Here is a 23,131-nt window from a genome sequence, read left to right on the forward strand (position 1 = left end):
TGGTTCTTGTATGAATTCTAATTAAGATACATTACATTCAGAATTCTAGCACTGGAAGGGATCATTTTCAGGAGACTGGAACAGCTTGTTTGCCACTGACGGGGGACACAGGGTGCGGCTGTTCACCTGAATGTATTCTTAAATACGAGACTACTACTGCTCTAAGTTTCCTAGTTGTAGCTCTGTTACGAGTTCCTGACCGCGAGTTCACGTTCCGGATCGGTTACAGGGGAGCCGCCCCCGCAGTCTTAGGGTGAATTGGGAAAGGGCCGGTTAAATGAGGAGACAGGCCACTCCTTGGTGAAAGTTTGCAGTTTTCTTTCCCAATACATCTTCTTTTTATTGAGAACTTCCATTTTTATCCTGTGCTCCTCCTCTGCCATCTCACACTCCCGCTCTATCTGCTGGATTTTGGCCACATGCACCTCGTTCATTTGTATCAGCTGCAGCTGTAAGATGGACATTTGTTGATGGTGTTCTTCCTCATGCATCTTTTTTAAAGCACCTTCCTGAGAGGTTTTGCTCCTGTAGTGTTTATTGGCTGTGATTCTGACAGCTGAACACGAGGGTTCAGGTTGAGAGGTCCCCTCACACACTGGAAAATGTATGAACTCTTTCTCATCATCGCACAGTTCTCTATTTGAAACAGCAAATGATTCTGAAAAACAGTAGCAGAAAACATACGTTCAAAGATTTTACAGGCAGAGAGTAAATCGATCCTATTTCAAATGACAGGTCCCCCGTCACAGGATGGAGCCAAAACGGCGTCTGCACTGGCCTGCATGTCTACGGGCACCATGCCTGGATTTTGAAAAACCCTCAAATTAAAACCAACGTTCCCTTCAAAAGTCATGATAAAGGGTTTTGTCCTGTCATGTCTATAACTGTGAACTCCGGGAACAGTGGTCCGAGACTGTGCTGATAAAGAACTGGAGACCTTGTTAGGTTGATCCAAGTTCTTAACGGAAGGGTGCACAACTCAGAGTAAGCAGAAGACCACACTCGAGGCCAACAGTGGGTTTTCAGATTAAGTTCTCCCTCAGTCTGATCGCCCTCTCTCAGTCTCTCATCCAGCTGTGAAGTTGTATTATGTTCAATCTCCACGGGGGTCCCGCTGCTCTGTTTCCTGGTCACAGGTCTTAACCCTGGATAGCCATCTTACAGATGTTCCAGAAAGGGGAGTCTACATTCCCCTGCCTAACCTCCTAGCACACCATTCATCTGCAATCTCAGATATCTGGCTGTTACCTCTAGCACTGCCATCTAGGGGTCAATATTCAGATCTCAAAGACACTTTTCAGGGCCCCTCTTATGTAACCTCTCCCTAGCACTTGACAATCCTTGAAATTTATTAGCTTCTGTACCATGGCTCTCTGCTCAGTTTTCGGCACCTCCCCTCTGATTGCTCCTTCTCGACCCTCCTTCCAGGACTCAGACTCTTGCTTCACCCACTCCTCCTCACACCTTTAATATTCCCCTGGGGTTCCCATCTTTGGCTCTGTTTTCATTGCACCCTAAGTAACACTCATAATCTGGTTCTGGCCTTTCTTTATCCTTCTTGACTTACTCTTCAAAATACCCTGGGCGTCCTACAATCCTACCATAAACTTCACATTCTTTAAAGGCCATGCTCTCTTTAAAAAAAAAAAAAAAATGGGGCACCTGGGTGGCTCAGTCAGTTAAGCATCTGCCTTTGGCTCAGGTCATGATCCCAGGGTCCTGGGATCGAGTGTGCATTAGGCTTCCCACTCAGAGGGGAGTCTGCTTCTCCCTCTGCTCCTACCCCCTACTTGTGCTCGCTCTAATAAACAAATAAAACCTTTTAAAATATTTAAAAAATAAAGGCCAAGCTCTTTTTCACAATTCTGTCTCTGTTCCTTCAGCCTGAGGCTGGGCTAACTATTCATCTGTCTTCCCTCCCCACCCCAGACCCCACACCTGCTCAAACCTGTGCTCTTACTCCAGACTCTCCTTTTCAGCCTCCCCCCAACCCGTACTTTGTTCAGGATCCGTGAAACCCCAGATCTCTCCTTTCTCTACAAGTACTCTACGGTTATGGCACTTACCGCATCCCAGTATTACTTTGGGACCATGCCTTATTCATTTCTTTTCATTCTTTTATCCTTGGGCACCAATTATTTTGCTTGGTACACAGAGGATGCCTAGTAAATACTTATTGGCCGAAGCTCTGAACACAAAGGGAGAAGAGCTTATACGTTTGCACTAGTATTTTTATGGGGCCATGACATTTTATCAATTAAGGAGTTTCAATAAGGAAGACACTAACTCCACTAACCCATGGGGTCTTCCTGCTGTGACTCCAAGACTTTCTTGGGAAGCTTTATGTTTCCAATAATGAGAATTGTCTCCTTGGAGAAAAATAATATCAATTTATTAACGGACTTGATTACATTATTACGTCCACTCCATTATTCCAGAAGATGGGATGCCGGGAATGTTAACGGCTACTGGGGGAAACCTAACTCGTAATACTCTGTTAATAAAAGGAAAATGGCTACTGTTTAGATTATTTCACTCCAAGGGGTTAGGTAACAACCATAACCAGTCCCTAATTAAGATTAAAGGAAAGGTAGAAGTCTCGCTTCTGAAAGAGAAGGTTAAAAGTACTTCTGTGTTGGGGCGCCTGGGTGGCTCAGTCGTTAAGCGTCTGCCTTCGGCTCAGGTCATGGCCCCAGGGTCTTGGGATCAGCCCGCGTCGGGCTCCCTGCTCAGCAGGAAGCCTGCTTCTCCCTCTCCCACTCCCCCTGCTTGTGTTCCCTCTCTCACTGTCTCTCTCTCTGTCAATTAAATAAATAAATAAAATCTTAAAAAAAAAAAAAAAGTACCTCTGTGTCATCCAGAAGATAGTGAAGATGTCTGCCTAGGAATCTTTCCCAACTCCGAGGGCTGTGGCCTTAATTAGCTGTCCTTCCTTCACTCTCCTGCTGCCTCCTGAGCCTACCTCTGGCAGAGCACTTGTTAAAACTGGTGGCTTAACTACCTCCCCTTCGGGTCTCTGAACACTTTGAAGACAGAACCTGGCTCTTACTCATCCCTGCGGAGAACCCACTACAGGGCTTGGACACTGCTGGCCATGTCAGAAATGTGTGGGAATGAACTGGTCTCAGTGGGTCACTGAACCCAGCACAACTGTGTAGACAGGACAGTGTTCTGAGTGGAGAGCCAAGGCACAGGATAAGGGAATGGGAAAGGCTTCGCCCTAAGAATAGGGTCCCTCAGATGTAAACAACTGTAAAGAGGATTACCTCATCTGCTTCCCATCTAGTCCTAGATCTGAAAGTGTCTTCTTTGAAGGCTGGACACAGACATTTTTTGATACCTCTAGCCTCTTTTTTCCGTGATTCCCTTCCAGAGGAGAGCTTTGTATGCTCTTCTAAATCTCGGAAGTGCATGCCCTCGGGTGGCTCAGTCATTAAGCTGAGCGTCTGCCTTTGGCTCAGGTCATGATCCCAGGGTCCTGGGATTGAGCCCCACATCGGGCTCCCTGCTCAGCGGGAAGCCTGCTTCTCCCTCTCCCACTTCCCCCTGCTTGTGTTCCCTCTCTCGCTGTGTCTGTCAAATAAATAAAATCTTTTAGATTAAAAAAAAAAAAGTTCATGCCTTCATGATGCTGCTCATCTCTCCCCGTTTCTAAATTCTCATTTTTAATCTCAACTATTCCAGGCTTTAGGAGTCTGATGATGATGATGATGATGATGATGATGAAGGCAGCTACCATTTTCTGAGTAGCGAACCAGGCACGAGGCTAGTGCTTTGCAGCCCATCACCTCATTTAAGGTTGTAAGACAACCTTCTGAGGGGGAGGTATTATTATAGAAAACCAAACACAATATCCAAAGTCATTTGGCTAATTGAAAGAACCAGGACTCTAATCCAGGTCTTGCATGACTCCAAAATCCAAGCTCAACTACTACAACACCCAGCCTCTCTCTACTTCACTTGCCCAGCTGATCACTTATGCATCTTAAAAATGCTGCCTCCAAGTCGTATCCACTACAAAAGGCTCTATTATTTTTTTTAAAGATTTTATTTATTTATTTGAGAGAGAGAGAATGAGAGATAGAGAGCACGAGAGGGAAGAGGGTCAGAGGGAGAAGCAGACTCCCTGCTGAGCAGGGAGCCCGATGTGGGACTCGATCCCGGGACTCCAGGATCATGACCTGAGCCGAAGGCAGTTGCTTAACCAACTGAGCCACCCAGGTGCCCACAAAAGGCTCTATTATTGGGAATATGGGCACCTATTCCAAATTTTGATCTCCAAATTTGTCTCTATAGAGCTGTGAACATGAAGACAAGCATGGTCATGTCTGGGAGCAGAGAAATGACCCTACTTTCAAACTATCCTTTTTTAGTTTGAATGTGTGCTAACATAAGTTTTGAAGAAAAAAAAAATCCCGGCCTCTTAAGAAAACTCTGGCAGAAGCTGGGGCTTAAAACTAGAGGAGCCTGATGGAGTAGTTAATTAACTTTCAAACAAATATTAGCTTCAATGAATGGAAGCTAGTGTTCAGATGGGGAGAATCTTCTCTTAATTGGAAAGACGATCCTGGGAATGGTAACCTCCTGCAAACACACACCATGTAATCTCTCTCACAGGTAAAACAAAGCCACCCAAAGTAGAAAACAACTCAATCTTGTACAAAATGGATCAGAAGGCCTAAGGGCTTTCCCGGGAGCAGAGAACACTCAAAGAGGTATTCTTCAACTTGGGCAATTGGAGTAAGTTTAATATCAGCAGGAAATATCTACTGTGGCAGTATACGGATGGAAAGGAAACTGTGTACAGGCCGAACCCCAGCCCTTCTCCACACAACAAAGGAAAGAGGACTGACTGGGTAAACAAGATGCAGTGAGTGCATACTACAGAGTATCGTGCGTCAACTAAGACAAACAAATTAGATTTACACACTGAAATGGGACTAGATCTTAAAAACATTCTAAATGAAGGGTGCCTGGGTGGCTCAGTTGGTTAAGCATCTGACTCTTGATTTCAGTTCAGGTCATGGATCTCAGGGTCGTGGGACTGAGCCCCATGATGGGCTCTGCACTCAGTAGGGAGTCTGCTGGAGATTCTCTCTCTCCCTCTCCCCCTGCCTCCCCTAAATAGTCTTTTTTAAAAATTCTAAATGAAAAACAGCCAAAAAAAAGGAATGGTATCTATAGCACAATTTTCACTCTATGTAAATTTAAAATACATGCACTCAAAACACCAAAGTCTGCTCTCAAGAACATGTGAGAGAATACATAAGTACACTGGAATGATTAGGAGGCAGAAGAAAAGAATGAACGTGGTTAACGGTGATAAATAACAAGGGAATTAACATATAAGTAACACAAAAAAGGGGCTTTTCACAGCCCAGTGATGTTAATGTGCCATGACCAGAAGTATAACTCAGTCTCTGTACTGGAGTTCCCACCCCAAAAGAAGAGGATTGGATTAAAAAGTGATTAATAATGAATTTATTAATAAATATTTACATTATTTAATTATAGTTTTGTGTACCCATGTTTGCATTATTTGCTTGTAGCTTTATAATAGAGAAATAATAGCTATTATATAATAGCATATGAAATTATATATAAGTTCTCTTAAGATAGTTGAATACTACTTGAAAGCTTAGTTTTGTTTTTTTTTTTTGAAAGCTTAGTTTTCTTAACTGTATTTGACATTTGGTCAGCTTAACCTCCTTCCCACCCCTAGCACATTTTGTTGGCTCCCTTAGTTTGTTCTGCAAACCTGTTCCCCCAAGATAATGGGAAAGACCGGTTAGCCAAATGACCACATAATATAAATTGATAGGATACAAATTGTTTCAATATATTTAAGGGGAAAATGCTGGGTTTTTTGCAAATGCATTCCTTAGTGTTAAATTTTAAGACTATGTGTTCAAAAATACAGATGCACATCTCAAGAAAGTCATGGACAAAGCTAAGAATATCCAGAGGACGGTGATCAAGATGACACAGCTGAAACCATCTCACACAAGAAATAGTTGGAGGGAGGCCTCTAGTGGAATACTGCCAGGCTCCATCCTGTTCAACAAATTTCAACAAATCTCTAATCACCTAACTCTGTAACAGGCACTCTGTAAGGTGTTAGAACAGCACTGTCCAATAGAAATATAATACCAGCTACTTCTGTAATTCAAAATTTTCTCATAGCCACCTTAAAAAAGTAAATGGAGGTGAAATTAATTTTAATAATATATTTTAACCAATATATTTAAAGTATTATCTTTTCAACATGTAATCAAAATAAAAATTATTAGTAAGATTTTCCATTCTCTTCTTGGTATTAAGTCTTAATGATACAGTGTGTATACTTAGAGCATATCTCAATTCAGTCTATCCACATTTTCAAGTGCTTACTAGTCTCTTGTGGCTTGTGGCTACTGTATTAGACAGCACAGGGTTAGAGATACTAAATTAAAGCATGCGCACACACACACACACGCGCACACACACAGTCTATGTGTCAAACAAAATACACACCACAAAATGAAAGCCATATCCTATTGCAAGTTTTCAGCTTTTTCCCCCACCAAGACCCAGAAGGGATAACTGACAATTACAGCTTTCTTCCTCTTTCTCGAAAGTAAGTTGAAATACAAAATGAGGTAACCTCAAGGCTGTTTTAATGTATAAAGAGAGTTCTAGTACCTTAACTACTAGTGTTAACAGATTACTTTGGACACACTTCCCAACTGACAAAGCACCAAGGTTCTCCACCGCCCTCCAGATGTGACCTAGAAACAGGAATAGTCAGCATAGGCTGTGCTTTGGTCATCACCAGCAAAAAGAGAAGTCTCCCATGTCATATAGGTACACACAATTTAATCAATTTAATCAATCTCTTTTACAAGTATGAGTCTCTAGAAATGTCACCACAGAAGGACACTGAGAATCCATATTTATTCCCTTCTTGCTGGAAATTATAAATTATGTTTATGAGTAGATGAATTACATCATTTCCTCTGAAAAGAAAGAAAAAAGTTTTTGTAATGAATTTGCTTGATCCTACTCTAGAATTTGAAAATGGGGAAATAAGACTATCCCCTTAGAATAACCCTATGAAACTGATACACAATAGTCCAGATCAAAGATTTGCAATGTTAACTGAAAGCAGTCTATCCCAGCATCTTCCTCAGCAACATCTCCCAGGGAACTGAGCAATTCGAAAAACAGCCCTGCTGATTCACCTGCCTCCCTCCCTCAGCACTGCTCCCTTCACTGCCCACGAAGCATGAATGACTCTGAGGCCAGGAGATGGATGCTGTCAATTAGCAGAGGGTCCCATCCACAACAGAAGTTAACAAGGAAGGGTAAGAGAGAGAGGGGACAGTGTCCATATCAACACTGTCTACTGGGAGGTACCCTGGCTTGGGAACTCAAGAATCAAAACTCACGCAGGGTTTCTACACTGGAAAACAATACGTGAGGTTCATGACACTATGGTCATCCAAATGGCTCCCTGTGCTTAATCTTGGTCAAATGATCAGCAAACAGATTTTTGATTATAATGTCGCTTCCTAGGATGATCTGCCTACAGTGCAAAAAAAATGTGCTAATTGAAAACATGTATTTGGTTCACTTGGTTATTATTATTATCTTTTTCACTCTATATGGATAACATTCTTGGTTTTAGATAGTTTCTTGTCATTTATAACTAACCACTCCCACAAAGCTCAATCTAGTTTGGGGACACTAATTTCTCCTCCTGCAAGCCAAAGTTCATGGTTTTCCTAAGCAAATGCTTGCTGGGTCCTTGGAGCAGCCCTCTGGCCTCCCCAGGAATATTCCTCTGCTTTAAGGTGGGTCTTCTGCAAACTACAATGAATCATTATGTAAACTGGCCATTCCTACCTTAAAGGAGGCAAGAATTATTGGCAATTTATCTATACACATTACCACCCTCCCCTTGCCTAGAGACATTTCAACAGCCCCTTCATTCCAACCTTTCCAAGCTATGATAATCATATGACACACAACACCCTTGATTCCATGACAGTCTTTTCCTTCCCTAAAAATTCTGTATTTTTTCTTGTTTTCAATGAAAATATATTAAACTAAAATGAATTTTTCCCAGAATTTCTCAACTTTGCTAGAGTGCCACAAACCAAAACTGTGGATCACAATATTATAATGGGTCGAAATGCTGGTTTTTAATCTGGGTAAATGCGAACAGATGTTTGCTATATTTGTCTTAGTACTTAATTCTCAAGTTTGAAATAGTTCACTATTTTAATGTGGCCTCTGAGTGACTTGCGCATAATAGGTCCTAAAAAACAGTTTTTGTAAAAAATAAGTTTGAGTGACGGGGCGCCTGGGTGGCTCAGTCAGTTAAGCACCCGACTCTTGATTTCGGCTTAGGTCATGATCTCAGGGTCCTGGGATCGAGCCCCACATCGGGCTCCCTATTCAGCACAGAGTCTGCTTCCCCTCTCCCTCTGCCGCTCCCCCTGCTTGTGAGCCCTCTCTCTCTCTCTTCCTGTCAAATAAATAAAGTCTTAAAAATAGTAAGATTGAGGGCGCCTGGGTGGCTCAGATGGTTAAGCATCTGCCTTCGGCTCAGGTCATGATCCCAGGGTCCTGGGATCGAGTCCCGCATCGGGCTCCCTGCCCCTTGGGAGCCTGCTTCTCCCTCTGCTTCTCTCTCTCTCTCTCTCTCTCTCTCTCTCTCTCTCTCCCTCTCTCATAAATAAATAAAATCTTTAAAAACAAAAACAAAAAAAATAAGATTGAATGAATGAATATAAATATTCAAAGAAATTCTCTTTAATAGAGATGACATAGGTTGAGATAAGCAACTGAGGTACTTCATTCGTAACTATATTAACACAGCCCCTTATCTTTCCTTTATTCTTCATGATAAAGGCGAGAGAGACCTCGAGAACAAGGATAGCAACAAGGCCTTTTGTCGTTCTGTACTTCTAGGACTAGCCTGTTCTGGATAACCTGCAGATTTTGAATTGGGAAGAATCAAGTTTGACATGAGAGCTTCTCTTTAATAAACACCCTCAGAATTAAGAGACTGTAAAACGAACACGCCCAGCAGGTACCCGGTGAGAACACGCACGCAGGCTGGCCTCAGGAGCCAATACCTGGGGCCGCGCTGTCAGGGTGGTATTCGGGCTCCTCTTCGGGAGGGCTCTGCAGGAAGTACAGCTGCTCCGGCAGCATGTTGGCGATCTTCTCCTTCCCCAGGACGTGGGTGCTCAGAAGAGGGCTGACGCTCCGTTTCACCTTCTCTCTCCTCTCATGGGCCATAATCTTTTTGGTCCGAGCCTTGATGTTCTCCCAGCACTTCTTCAGCTGCTTGAAATCCCGCAGTGACACGCTCGGCTGAGAGTTGTATTCGTGCGCAAGCGCCTGCCAGGTGCGCTGCTTGAGTGCAATAGTTCGCGCGTCGCTTTTCTTGCATTCCAGCACATATTTGTACTTTTCTACCAAAGCAAGCAGGATGCTCTTTTCCAATTCCGAGAAGTATTTGGCAGGTTTTATGATTTCGTTGTTTTGCATTTTCCACTCTATTTCTCCTGGCTGTTAGCGATCCTGAAAAGGAAGTTTGGAACAATCATTACTAACTCCAGCAAGGAAAATGGCCGCAAATCACGTCAGCTTAATCCCTGACATGATTCCCTTGCCTGAAACGCAGGACTTTCTCTCCCATTAATGCTGAATTAGGATAGTCTCAGGAAAAACGTTCAGAAGGTCACTAGAAGTGGGGTTTTACTTCAAAGAAGATTTTCAAGCAGGTCCTTTATTGTAGGTCTTGGCCATTCTGAGAATATCTTGTATGTAACCGCAAAAAAGAAAAGTTGAACATCTAAAAGGAACTCTTACTTTGTTCATTTATTTCTGCTCAATGTCAGAGAACTGATCATTCCCCACATTCATAATGTTAGGCAGCTTTTCAACTAAACAGCTTTCTCAAAGTTTTGTCACAGCTGAGGACAAGAAAAGCCAGTGTAACCAAATGGGATGGATAACATAAGCACTGAGATTTCAGAATCATCAAGAAATCACCCCAAAAGACCTGACATTTCCATCACTATGTCTGTGACCTTGGACAGGGCCATGCTCCTAGAGGAACCTGTTTCTTCATCTTTAAAATGAGGGCTTGGAGTCTGTGATCCCTAAGGTCTGAGGGCCACTTTTACGTGTACAGTCCCATGTAAATAATTCATACAATTTCAGAGGTGAAAGGGCCAACAGCCCTTTTCTCAATTGAGGGAACTAAGGGCCAGTAAGTAGACTTTCCAAGATCACAAAGATGGCACCTTGGGGGGTCAAGAATCTAGACTATCCCCATAATCTGGTATTTTTTTTAACACACCAAATATTCATTTTTATTACGGATATTCCTTTAAAGTCTTTGTTCACATATAATAAGTTATCAATTATATATTATAATTTTTGAAATACTATATTTCTCCATTTTAAGAATAAGTCTACATACCTTTTAATATATTTAGTTTAAAAATATATATGTAAGGGCGCCTGGGTGGTGCAGTCGCTCGAGATCCAACTCTTGATTTCGGCTCAGGTCGTGATCTCAGGATCATGCGATCAAGCCCCATGTCAGGCTCCCTGCTCAGTGGGGAGTCTGCTTGGGATTCTCTCTCCCTCTCCCTCCCCCTCTCCCTCTGCCCACCCTCTCTCTAAAATAAATAAATAAATCTTTAAAAAAAGAAAAATATATTTAATATACCTAAATTTAATTTGATAGCCATATACATAATGAAATTATTACTACAGTCAAGCTAATTAACGTATCATCTCCTCGCATAGTTACCTTTTTTCTTTTGAAAGATTTTATTTTTTAAGTAATCTCTACACCTAATGTGGGGCTTGAACTTACAACCCCAAGATCAAAAATCACATGTTCTACCGATGAGCTGCCAGGTACCCCAACACAGTTCCCATCTTTGTGTGTGTGCTAAGAGCACCTGGAACCTACTCTCTCAGCATATTTCCAGTATTCGATACAGTATTATTCTCTATAGACATAGACTTGTTCATCCTACGTAACTGCAACTTTGGACCCTTTGTCTATTATCTTCCCATTTCCCCCACCTCTGTCCTCACTCTCTGGTAACCTGTGTTCTACAATCTGCTGCCGCTAGCAGTTCAAATACCCTAGTATTCTCAGTATCATTTCACAACTATCTCTTGGGCTCTCACCTTGGGTGATTCCAAACTACTCAACAACCATGACTTCCTTAGGTCATCTTACCATCCTCCCCAGTACTGAGCCAGCATCTTTCACACAAAAAATGCTTAGTAAATGTCTTACTCCCCTGAACCTATGTGCGTTTTGTGACCCCACGTGTTTCCCACATCTCTTAATCACAGGAAGTTTCCTATGCAATTAATCTCTCAAATACATTCTGGCAAGAATGTCACTAAGCAACACTGAATACAGCAATAAAATGAGTGTTGCATGTTTCCCTTTGTGGAAAGGGCCAACACATCAGTCCTTATATTTTCCAAAGCTTCTGATTTTTTGGAATAACAGGTAAGCATCAAGATACTGATGATGCAGTCCATTTAAAACTGATCAACTCATATCAAAAGAATTAGGAACCAACTTGAAAGGCACCAACTTGAAACATTTGAACATCAACAAGGGTGACAGGTACACAAACATTCATTAAATTATTCTCTCCATCTTTGTGTATGTTTGAAAAGTTCCACAATAAAAAGTTAGGGGAAAAGGCTGTGACTTTTAAATAAATGGTATACTAATTTAAAATCACACTATTACAAGCCAGCTATTCGCATACTATGCCCGGGGAGGGGTTACTATAGTTGTGAAGAGCTGAAATCTGTTAGACCTGCAGCTGGAGAGGACCAGGCGATATCAGAGAGCCTTGAGATTGAGGCCAAGGAGCATGGGCTTTCCATGAAGGCAAGAGAACCCAATTAGGGTCTCTCACTGTGCACCACCTCATCCCCAAAGTTAAGGTTAGAATGAAGTACTCATGTGACTAGTGTCTCCGAATACCAGGTACCCTGCCCCACACTCACTGTGGGGAATATCAGTTATCAGAGATCAAGAGATTTAGATATATGTCAAGGCTCTTTGACCCTCAGGTCTTGGACAAAGCTAAACAAGGAGAAATTTATCTTTGGGTATATATCTCTGCACCCCTAAAGTCCCAGGCCTGTATTTCAATCATACTGGTCTAATGTCCCTACAATTACCCAATCCAGGCCCCTTCTTCCCCAAAGGTCCAAAATTTTTTGCATTCATCAATATTCTTATTCCCTATAAATCAACATTCCCTAAACAGAAATTTATTACTATACACCTGCTACAATACAGCTCTTCTGTACTATTTCTAACTCTACCAAGATATCTATGCCCAACTGAATGTTCTTAAACGACACAGATTCTAGAACAAATTCTGATCCTCCCATCCCAGCTCCTCTGCACCAGGAGATGTCAATATGCCTACCTTCCCTTACACTCTCACTCTTTTTAAGAATCATTGCTATAAAGGGGCACCTGGGTGGCTCAGTCAGTTAAGGGTCTGCCTTCGGCTCAGGTCATGATCTCTGGGTCCTGGGATAGAGCCCCGCATCAGGCTCCCTGCTCAGCGTGGAGTCTGCTTCTCCCTCTGCCCCTCACCCCTCCTCCTCCACTCGTGTGCTCTCTCTCTCTCTCACCCCCTTAAATAAATAAAATCTTAAAAAAAAATCATTGCTATAAAGATTGAGAAATCTGATTCGCAAATGAAAAAGGAATTGTTCCCTATGTTTTTCCAATATAGGCAATGCTATTTCTATGTATTTATTTATTTATATACTTTTTCTTTCTAGATTTTTTTTCTAACTTTACTTCAAGATAAATTCCTAGAAAAGACAAAAGACGAATCACTTAAGACTTCTGTTACATCACCATCTGTCCTCCAGAAATGGTGTACCAATTCACATTCCTACTAATAGCGCATGAGCACTTCTGTTTCCCTACTTCGTTTAGTGGTGCTATTAACATTTTTTTTATTCTATGCCAACTATGAAGGTGAAAAATGTCACTTCACTGTTTAACGAAATATGAATTCCTGCTCTCAGGCAAATAAGTCACATTCTGAACAAAGTCCCTGTGATACTTGGTGGAGCTGAAATTCCATGGAATTAATTTCAAGCAATTAAATGATTCTACCTTACAATGTATGCAGTACCACTCGCTGCCACCAGGTGGTGGTGACCTCGTGGAGAGTATATTGACCCGTGTGACCAGTTGAGTCTCTAGTAACTGCCGTTAACAATAGCAGATAACCTTTATTGAGTCCTTACTGTGGGTCAGACGCTATACTAAGTGCTTAATATGCACTATATCATTTAATCCTCCCAAAAATAGTCCCCGAGACCCCATTTGTTACACTACAGTATTTTCTGCTAAAAAAAAAAACTTTATTAAAGTACCGACTGCTCTCAAAAGCAAATACTCAGAATTACCAACACCTGGGGACCATTAATAGCCTATTAACTAAACTGTTATTTAATCACTAGCTAAGTAAATCCAGAGTTACCAATTTACTTTGCTTAATTTTGTAGAACAGTAGGTGTCGCTGGGCCATGTGGTTGCATTCTGCAGGGCTATAAAAGAATTCTGGTATGACGCAGTGTACCCAAAAGGTCCCCTATGGATTCCCAACAGCCTCATGAAGTAAGCTGTTCATTCCCACTAACCAATTCCATTTCTCAGGTCAGAAAAGTGAGGCTCAGTAACCTGCCTGTGGCCACACAAAACGTAAGTGGCAGAACCAGATTCAAACCCAGATCCAATGTCCTCACCCTGCTTAGCTCTCCTTTTTGGGACCTGGTTGCCGCTCCTGTCCCTGCTCAAATTACATGTCAATCAGCAATCTGTCAGCAGGGAAAGCTCCTAGGGTAGAGCTACTTATGAGGAGCTGTTCCTGCTTCTGTCCATCTCCTTTTGGCGGCTCTTCGCTCTTCCCCTCACCTCCCCCCATCACCTCAGCCTCCATGTCTCAAACCTAGGGCCCACAGCCACCCCGCCCCAAGGTGAACCACTCTCTTTCTAACCAGAGCTCTGAAATAATTTCTGCTGTTGATCTGATAAGAATGTATGTTTGAGAAGTACTGTTGAGATGATACATAGCTTCAAGATGGTCCATGCCTCAGGGGAACACTGACATTCTGCTTGAGCACCTGACAGTCCTAAGTAAACAAACACTTCTCAAAGAGATCTCCAGGCGAAGCTTGTTAATAGAAACTTTGAGGCCAGAAAGCACATTCTAGCTTAAAACTACCCAGCAATGTCCATAACTGGTTATAGATGACAACATAATAAGCCTTTCCTGCTGCATCAGCTTTTGTTAGAGAAAGACGGGCCTTCCCCGCCCCTCAACTCTGCTCAATACAGATCATCTTTTCTGTCCACTGTTGTGCTAGACAACAGTGCTACCAGTCCTAAAGCAAGTTGTGGTTCAACTAACAGCCCAGTGACCCTCACAGTCATGGGCCTTCATTAAACATTTAATGAATGAATACATTCTGATATAGGCATCAAACTGCCTATCATGCACAGAATGAGTATCATACCTGATAACAGTCTGTACATCAAAAGCTGCATTAAAGTAAAAATGGTCAAAAAAAATAACAAAATCCAAATGCAATGAAAACTCCCCTTGGGCCAGGCAAAGACTCAGAGACAGGACTAAGTAAGAGCATGAACCCAATACCAAAAAAGAACAGAGGAAACAGCACAATTTCCCAAACACTAACACTGACTAAACCACCAGAGACTGTAGTAAGTACATCTGATACCACTTTAAAACAAAAACCCATCTGTTATGGACTGAATGCTTGCACACCCCCAAAATTCGTATGTTGAAGTCCTGATCCCTGGGATGACTGTACTGAGAGACTGGGTCTTTAAGGAAGTAATTAAGGTTAAATAAGGTGATGAAGGTGGGGCCCTGATTCAAGAGGATTTAGGGTCCTTATAAGAGACGTCAGAGAACATTCCCTTTCCCTTCATCTCTCCCTCCTTCCTTCCTGCCCTCTCCCCTCTCCGTCTTCCCAAGGGCTCACAAAGAGGTCCCGTGAGCACACAGAGGGCCGGCAGTAAGCTACGAGCCTAGAGAGGCAGCTTCACTCAGAATGAAACTTACCTTGCCGGCACCTTGATCTTGGACTTACCAGCCTCCAGAACTATGAGGAGTGCACTTCTGATGTTTAAGCCATCTAGTCTCTGGTATTTTATTATGGCAGCCCAGGCTGACTAATACACCATCTAATGATATTTTAAGTCCACCAAGGGTCAATCTAAGTCCTAAAATTTGAGCAAAGACTAGAGCAAGTTGGCCAGATTTTACTTTTATTGCCTTTTATGGAAAAGGAGTTCTTTGAAGTCAGTACTCAGAACAGGAACCGTGACTGGAGATGGGTAGTGCTGAGACCTGGGGCAGGTGTCAGGATCTTTTAAACCTTAATGAATTCCTGCTCATGAAGTGAAGTGAAGTGAACCAAGAAATGCAGAAAACCTGGGCTCAAATCCTGACTTCAGCACTCACCGAGCCTTGTGACTTTGGCCAAATCAATTAACCTCCAGTGCTTCATCTGTAAAATAAGGCCACAACCTCCTACTAGTCTTACTCCATCTGCACAACTACCCTGCAATTTGAGTAAAGAAGAAGCACAGACTAAAGCTTCAATAAATTTTAGTTCTTCCTACCCGTCCCACCCATATTAAACAGCTTCCGGGGCGCCTAGGTGGCTCAGCTGATTAAGCGTCCGACTCTTGATTTTGGCTCAGGTCACGACCTCGGAGTCCTGGGACTGGCCCCGTGTCGGGTTCTACGGTCAGTGTGGAGTCGACCTGTCTCTCTCCCTCTGCCTTTCCCTCCGCTCGGGCTCTCTCTCTCTCTCCCTCTCTCTCTCAAATAAATAAATAAAAATCTTAAAAAAAAAAACACTTCCAAAAATACCCTAGTGGTCTATCTACAAGACATACTCAAGATACTTACTGGCTCTCGCTGCATAGATGCACAATTCAACAGATGTGTCATGAAACTGCCAAAGGCTCTGTACTGTCCTAGACTATGTGGGAGACACAAAAACGAGCTGAACGTGATAGCCTGGAAAGCGAGCTGGCCTGCACACACTGCTAACTACAAGGGAAGCACGCTGAAACAGACACCACAAAAGAGGACAAAGCACCTTGGGCAGAGGAGGAAGAGCGTAATTTGCATTCTTCGTGAACAAGAGGACATCTGAGCTAGATCTTTAAGAATGTATAGGATATGAACACAGAGTTGAAGGAGATCATTCAGATAAATAATTGAGAAGGGCCTCGATGCTGAGTGGTGGCAATGTTAATGGACAGGAGGAGCACACAAGAGACTATTTCAAATTGAGGAATTACCAGGACGTGTGTATGTGTCCACATGGGGGGGAGGCATCCAGAAGAAGCAGAGGATCCAGGAGCTCCCACCCTGCGCAGGAACCACAGAGAGGGGTATTCCTTAGGATCAAGGAGGTCACAGTCCAATGAAGACCTAACACAGTACAGCATCTTGGAGAGCAGGCTGGTGACAAGGCGGGGTGATAAACATTGTGACAGAGATGTGCCCAGGGTACACTACTCCAGGGTTGGGGGCATCTAGATTAAGAACCTTAATTCCCATTAGAATAGACTGGAATTAGACTTAGCATTGGAGCAAAGGAAGACCAGGACTTGGGAAAGGCGGAGAGAAAGAACGCATAGCGGTGTGTGAGTGAGCTGAAGGCAACACGTTATGGGTGACCCATTTTGCTCTCAAGAGGTGAAAAGCCATTTCTTATCCTGGCCTGTTGACTGTTCCCTGACTCAGAATCCCCAAAACAACATTTTCTCGAAGCGACATTGATCCTAACATGTTAAAATGAAAAGTCCAGGGGGCGCCTGGGTGGCTCAGATGGTTAAGTGTCTGCCTTGGGCTCAGGTCATGTCCCAGGGTCCTGGGATCAAGCCCCACGTCGGGCTCCCTGCACAGCAGGGAGTCTGCTTCTCCCACTGCCCCTCCCCCCATGCTCGCTCGCTCACTCTCAAATAAATAAAATCTTAAAAAAAACAAACAACTAAAAGTCCAATCCTCTTATAAATGAGGAAATTGTGGCTCAGAGCAAAAGTGGGGGCTTCCTGGGTTTCCACTAACACAGGAGGACCTAAAAGCAAAGCTTCCTCATTTGTTTTCAACATCTCTTCCGAACCTTCTCATGGTCAAGAGGCTCTCCTATGAGGTGCCCTCAAGCCTTCCCCACTATCCCATCTAGGAACTCAAAGGGCACTGCTCTCAACTCTGACATCAAATGGGTGACATTAGCCAAGTCCCCTTTACTCCCTGTTGGTTTCTCATCTCTAAATTATAAAGCTAAAGTGGGTGTTCTCTAAAGTCCTATCCAGCACTGGCTGTCCATCATAGCTCTGCGGCTATGATGGTTTTCCTGCAACCTGATTTACACAGTTCTCTGCCAAATACACATACATGGTATATTCTGATTATTTATGAAGCTGGTGGTGCAACTGGCCAATGAGAGAGAACACTGCAACAGAATAAAGTGATCTCAGCACATCAGACCACGTAAGGCCCACACACAGGTTTAACCTAGAGGTTAAGTAGTTCCAGGTGAAATGTCAAAAGCAGATGATCGGATCTGGTCATTACTGTAGCCCCAGCAAACTGAAGAGGGCCTGGTACACAGAAGGCACTTGACACATATTTGTGGAATATATGTTGAAACTAACCTGCTTGCCGTTTGCATTTTTTACTAATCACATCTAGCTGTTCTACTATCTAAAACTTCTCCTTTGACAGAGGATTTATAACAGAAATTACTTCTGGCTTCTTCTTGTAAATGCTATTGTACTGTATGCCAAACATTTTTTAAAGATTTTATTTATTTATTTGATAGAGATAGAGAGTGAGTGAGCAGGAGGGAGAGGGAGAAAGAATCTGAAGCAGACCGCGCTGAGCGCAGAGCCCAATGCGGGGCTCAATCCCAGGACCTCAAGATTGTGTCCTGAGCTGAAACCAAGAGTCGGAGGCTTAACCAACTGAGCCACCCAGGCGCCCTTGTATGCCAAATTTTTAAGAGCCAGACTATGACAATGACGGCTTCATGATTTCATTTTATCCAGAGGTAGGAGTAATCAGACATTACTGTGCCTGTGCCCACCTCCCCGTATACCTGGTCTCAAAGGTTCAGAGCTGACCACCCAGGATGGCCACTCACCTGTGCCCTCTCCATCATCCCTCCTTCCCTCAGAGGGCTTTGCAGTCTTAAACCTTGAGATGAACTTGCTTCCTCTAATGCTCTCCCTCCTCTGCCCCATCACCACCCACCCCAGGCGGCCTTGTAACTTGGAAGTGTTTATTTTTACCATCTGTGTCTGAGTGTGACTGTGAGCAGAACCAGCCTTGTGTTTAAGGCAAGAGCTCCTACCTCCCGTCCTTCCACCCTCACACTCTCCTCTAGAGAAGGTTCTTAGAAGTCCCAGCCCCTCCTTTCCCTCCCCATGGCTCCTTCCTAAACCATCTCCCCACCTCTACCCCAAGCTCCCTGAGATTCCCTTGGAACCGTTTTTTAAGTATCCTCTACAGAAAGTGCCTTCCCACTCCAGCCCACTCCTTGCCTGTGAGTGCTCGCTCCTCCCCTCCCACTGCTTCAGACCAACCAGGGGCGCTCACTCCCATCTCTGGCCCAGAGGTCCCAAGTATTTACCCCTCCTGCAGCACTCAGAATTACTCTGTACCGCAATCTATCCATATTCTCAAGTGCTGCCACTGTCTGAGGGTGAATTCCTGAGGCTTGGAACTACATTTTATTTGTATTTTTAGCACACAGATTTTCAGTGTTTGTTCAAAAGAAAGTAAGGGTGTCAGGGAGATCCTCTCTCCCCAGCCCCATTCTCTCTCTTCAGCACCACACACATCCCCACTTGTTTAGCTGTCCGCGTGGGCACCTCAGAAATCCCCAATTCTTTTTTTTTTTTAAGATTTATTTATTCATTTGAGAGAGGGGAAGGGAGAAACGGAGGGGGAGAATCTCAAGCAGATTCCCCGCTGAGCGCAGGGCCCGACCTGGGGCTCGATCCCACAACTCCGAGATCATGACCTGAGCCAAAACCAAGAGTTGGTTGCTTAACCGACTGAGCCACCTAGGGGCCCCGAAATCTCCAATTATTCATGGACAAAAGCAAACAAATTATTCCCCTACTCTCAAACCACCTGATTTCTGATGATTTCAGCCACCTTAATGCAGCCCAAAGCAGAAAACTCAGCATGCTCTTCCATCACAGGTAACCAATCACTAAGACCTCCTATACGTTTTACCTCAGTATTTATTACCTCCTCTCTCATCCTTGTTGCCTTATATTTTTAAGGTCAGGCCCTGGTCTCCCAAAATGATCTCCCAACTTCCAGCCCCTCTTCCACACAACTACCAAAGGGCTCTTCCTAAAACACAGTGATCATGCCTCAGTCCTGCATGTAAACCTCTTACATCTCCCGCATTCCTCAGTGATCAAGTCCAAATGCTGCACATAGCATTCGAGGCCTTTCCAGATCTGTGCCCCTGCCACCCCATGCCAACCCCTTCTTTCCATATATTTTTCAATGCAGCAGACCAAACTCAACTTCATGCCCTTGAACCTGCTGTGTTCTCATGGCTCTGTACACAGGGCTTCCTCTGAATGGAATCCTTTACTCCAAGGTCCACCAAGGGCTCATTTTCTTTCTTTCCTTTTTTTAAACAATTTTAAGTAATCTCTATACCCAACATAGGGCTCGAACCCACAACCCTGAGATCAAGAGTCATATGCGCCCCACCAAGGGCTCATTTTCATCCCTCAAGGTCCAACTCTTGTGACATTTTTGTGATGGCTCCTCAATTAATGCCTGGGCTGTTATATTTACAATAGCTTCCAGGGCGCCTGGGTGGCTCAGTCGTAGAGTGTCTGCCTTCGGCTTGGGTCATGATCCAGGGGTCCTGGGATTGAGACCCGCATCGGGCTCCCTGCTCCGCGGGAGGCCTGCTTCTCCCTCTCCCACTCCCCCTGCTTGTGTTCCCTCTCTCGCTGTGTCTCTCTCTGTCAAATAAATAAAATCTTAAAAAAAAAAATAGCTTCCTTCTAAAATGAGTCTGAGGTAGCTTATAAAGTATGCACACACTGCAACTAGACTTTTTTTTTAAGAGAAAGGTATCAGGGCAAAAACAAGGCAAAGGTAAAAAAAAAAAAAAGACAAGTTAGGAGGTGGTAGCATTCAAAATCTCTATCATAAAGTCTCATACTCCTCTTGTTAGAGGTAATTTGGCCCTGAGTTTTCTATCCAGAGTGAATTAGTTACTCCTCTGTGAGCACACTGCCAGTTGTATATGACTATCCTGTAGCACTTCCCATATTTTTTGTAATGTGCTCTTTGTGTCCATCTCCCTCACTGGACTGGGAAATTCATAAGGGAATCCATAATTTCTGACTCATCTCTGTATCCCAAGCAGGAAGCCTAGGACTCAGCAGACAGCTGGTGCTCAGCAGATATTTGTTGAAGGAATGTCACCATGGACAGGGAAGAAGGTACTAGTGTTGGCTGAGCTCCCTACCAGGCCTTTGAAAAAACATTGTTTTATCCTCATAAAAAATTACACGGCTGATAAATGGCAGAGCCAGGATTTGAACCCCAAGCTGTCTATCTCTCCAAAGCAACTGTGCTTTCCACTATGGACACTGCTCCCTGCCTTCACCATCACTAGGCACCCAAATACCCACCTCCGTCAAGGCCTGGTTTTAAAAGAACCCTTCTCCAGAAGCCTTTCCTACTTACTCAGGAGAAAAGTCAGCCTGAATCCAGCCCAGACCTACCTTTCACAACAAGTAAGAAATAGCCACAAACGGGGAGAGGAAAGGATGCCTTCTTGGTAGGCGAGGAGTGAGCAGGCTGCAGATGGGTGTTGTGAGGTCCTCAGCTCCCCTTTCCAGTCCCTTTCCTGGGGGTACAGTCCCTAGGCTTTCCTGCCTGCCTTCCTCTGCCTTCTTCAGGGTCCAAAGCCTTCCATTCTCCCCATTCCAAACTGAACCCCCAAATAATCTCCTTATGCCCACAGCTCCTCTAACCAAGTGAATTGTGTTCAAAACACACTCCTTCATTACATCAGGTAGGCCTTTGTATCTTAAGTGTCTTATCAACCTGGGCGCCTGGGTGGCTCAGTTGGTTAAGCGACTGCCTTCAGCTCAGGTCATGATCCTGGAGTCCCGGGATCGAGTCCTGCATCGGGCTCCCTGCTGAGCAGGGAGTCTGCCTCTCCCTCTGACCTCCTTCCCTCTCATGCTCTCTCTCTACCATTCTCTCTCTCTCTCTCAATAAATAAATAAAAATCTTTAAAAAAAAAAAAAGTGTCTTATCAACCTTTAGGGTCCGTGAGTACCCCAATCTCCTCAAACACATGAAAAGAATTTCAGGAATCACCAGAAGGGACAATGACATTTTGGGAAGAGTCTGGCTCTCAACCCATCTGAATAATTTTGGGGTGGCCTGGGAGTAAGAAAAGACAACCTGTGATCTCATCCCAGCAGGATGCCTGGTCTCTAAGGGCAGGATGGAATCCTGGTCCAGAAGGCTTCTGGGGTGGTGAACCCTGGTCTCTTCCTCAACACCTTCCAGAGCTTCAGAATTCTTGCCTCTCTCTCTCCCCCTCCCCAGTCCTCCCCCTTTCTCTCTGTCGTCCCAAATTCCCCTAACAGTCCTCAATCATAACTCAGGAACTATGGTTTTGAATTCATATTTAACCATTTCCTTGGTAACACAACCTCCCATCTGACATGCTGAAATCCACACCCCCGACCCTGATAGTTTTCTACCTCATTTAAAATGTGTGACAAACGGGCGCCCGGGTGGCTCAGTTGGTTAAGCGACTGCCTTCGGCTCAGGTCATGATCCTGGAGTCCCGGGATCGAGTCCCACATCCGGCTCCCTGCTCGGCAGGGAGTCTGCTTCTCCCTCTGACCCTCTTCCCTCTCGTGCTGTCTCTTATTCTCTCTCTCGCAAATAAATAAAATCTTTAAAAAAAATAAAAATAAAAAAATAAAATGCGTGACAAATAGATTCCTGCATCCTATAACCTCTCTCCTGTACTGCAGAAACATTTGTAATCTTAAATGTTACCACATCTAAGAAACAACCAATCTCCTGGATCAGAAGAGGGAAGCTAAATAAATCCTTCACTGTTTCCTACTCCTAAATAAAGATTATTCCGGCAATTTACAGTAGCTCCCTCATAGCGCCGGTGTGATTATTTAGATAACTCATGCCAACTGTTTAGTACCTGGGGCCTGGTAGAGAGAAAGTGCTCAAAATTTAGCTATGATCATTTATGTATATTATCTCTCACAATAGTACCGGGGGTAGTATTAGAGCAGGCACTTCCCCGCAACACCCCCTCCACCGTACCCTCATTTACAGTAGCAGCAGCCCAGGCTCGGAGTAAAGAAGCTTTCCCAAGGTCAGGCGGGCACCGATGTGATGATGCTCGGCCCTCGGCCCCTGACTGAGGGACCCCTCCCATTACACCCTCGGACGGGGCACTGGGGGGGTCTTAAAGGAGACAAGTATGGAAAAGCGCCGAGCACAGTGCCTGGCAAACAGCGCGGACCCTGGGAGGGAAGACCCGGGCACTGCGGTCGCCTGGACTCCTCCCCAGCGGCTCCCCCGGCCCGGGGGGTGTGTGGGGGCGGTAGGGCCAGAGTCCCCCGAGCCCCGGGTGAGCCGCCGAATCTCCCCGAGGTCCGCGCCCTGAGGCTTTGTACGCCGCAGGCCAGCCCCACTCACCGAGTCCCATCGCGGCGCGCAGAGGCTGCCGCCCAGCCTGCGGGGCAGGGGTCTCGGCGGCTCGGCCCGGAAGCCCGCCATGCCGGTCCGCGGCCCCCGCACGCCGCTCCCCCCCCGGCCCCCGCCCCACTGTGGCCGGCCCCCGGGGGAGCCTCCTACCTGCAGCGGCGGCGCGGCGGCCGCGGCGACCGGGGGAGGGGCCGGCGAGGCGCGAGCGCGGGCGGCCTCGGCTCCTTTCGCAGGCGGGGCGGCCGGGAGGGCCGCGGGCTCCG

At 44.7% G+C, this 23,131-nt stretch overlaps 1 protein-coding gene across 3 annotated transcripts; it reads right to left on the bottom strand.

The window, feature by feature from the left end:
* MSANTD3 (Myb/SANT DNA binding domain containing 3) lies at positions 1–23,131 on the bottom strand. Of its 3 annotated transcripts, none has more exons than XM_025888514.2 (3): positions 23,019–23,131; positions 9,123–9,573; positions 1–658 (listed from the first exon to the last, which is right to left on the bottom strand). In XM_025888514.2, exons 2-3 carry the CDS (start codon positions 9,538–9,540, stop codon positions 249–251), a joined length of 828 nt encoding a protein of 275 aa, XP_025744299.1. In that variant the 5' UTR covers positions 9,541–9,573; positions 23,019–23,131; the 3' UTR covers positions 1–248. The 3 variants fall into 3 exon arrangements, with proteins under 3 accessions (XP_025744299.1, XP_025744300.1, XP_073732761.1); XM_025888515.2 differs by lacking the exon at positions 23,019–23,131 and adding an exon at positions 22,860–22,972; XM_073876660.1 differs by lacking the exon at positions 23,019–23,131 and adding an exon at positions 16,421–16,471.

The sequence above is a fragment of the Callorhinus ursinus genome, unplaced genomic scaffold, assembly GCF_003265705.2.
Source record: "Callorhinus ursinus isolate GAN/ISIS: 27379988/994484 unplaced genomic scaffold, GSC_fseal_2.0 scaffold24, whole genome shotgun sequence".
NCBI lineage: Eukaryota > Metazoa > Chordata > Mammalia > Carnivora > Otariidae > Callorhinus > Callorhinus ursinus.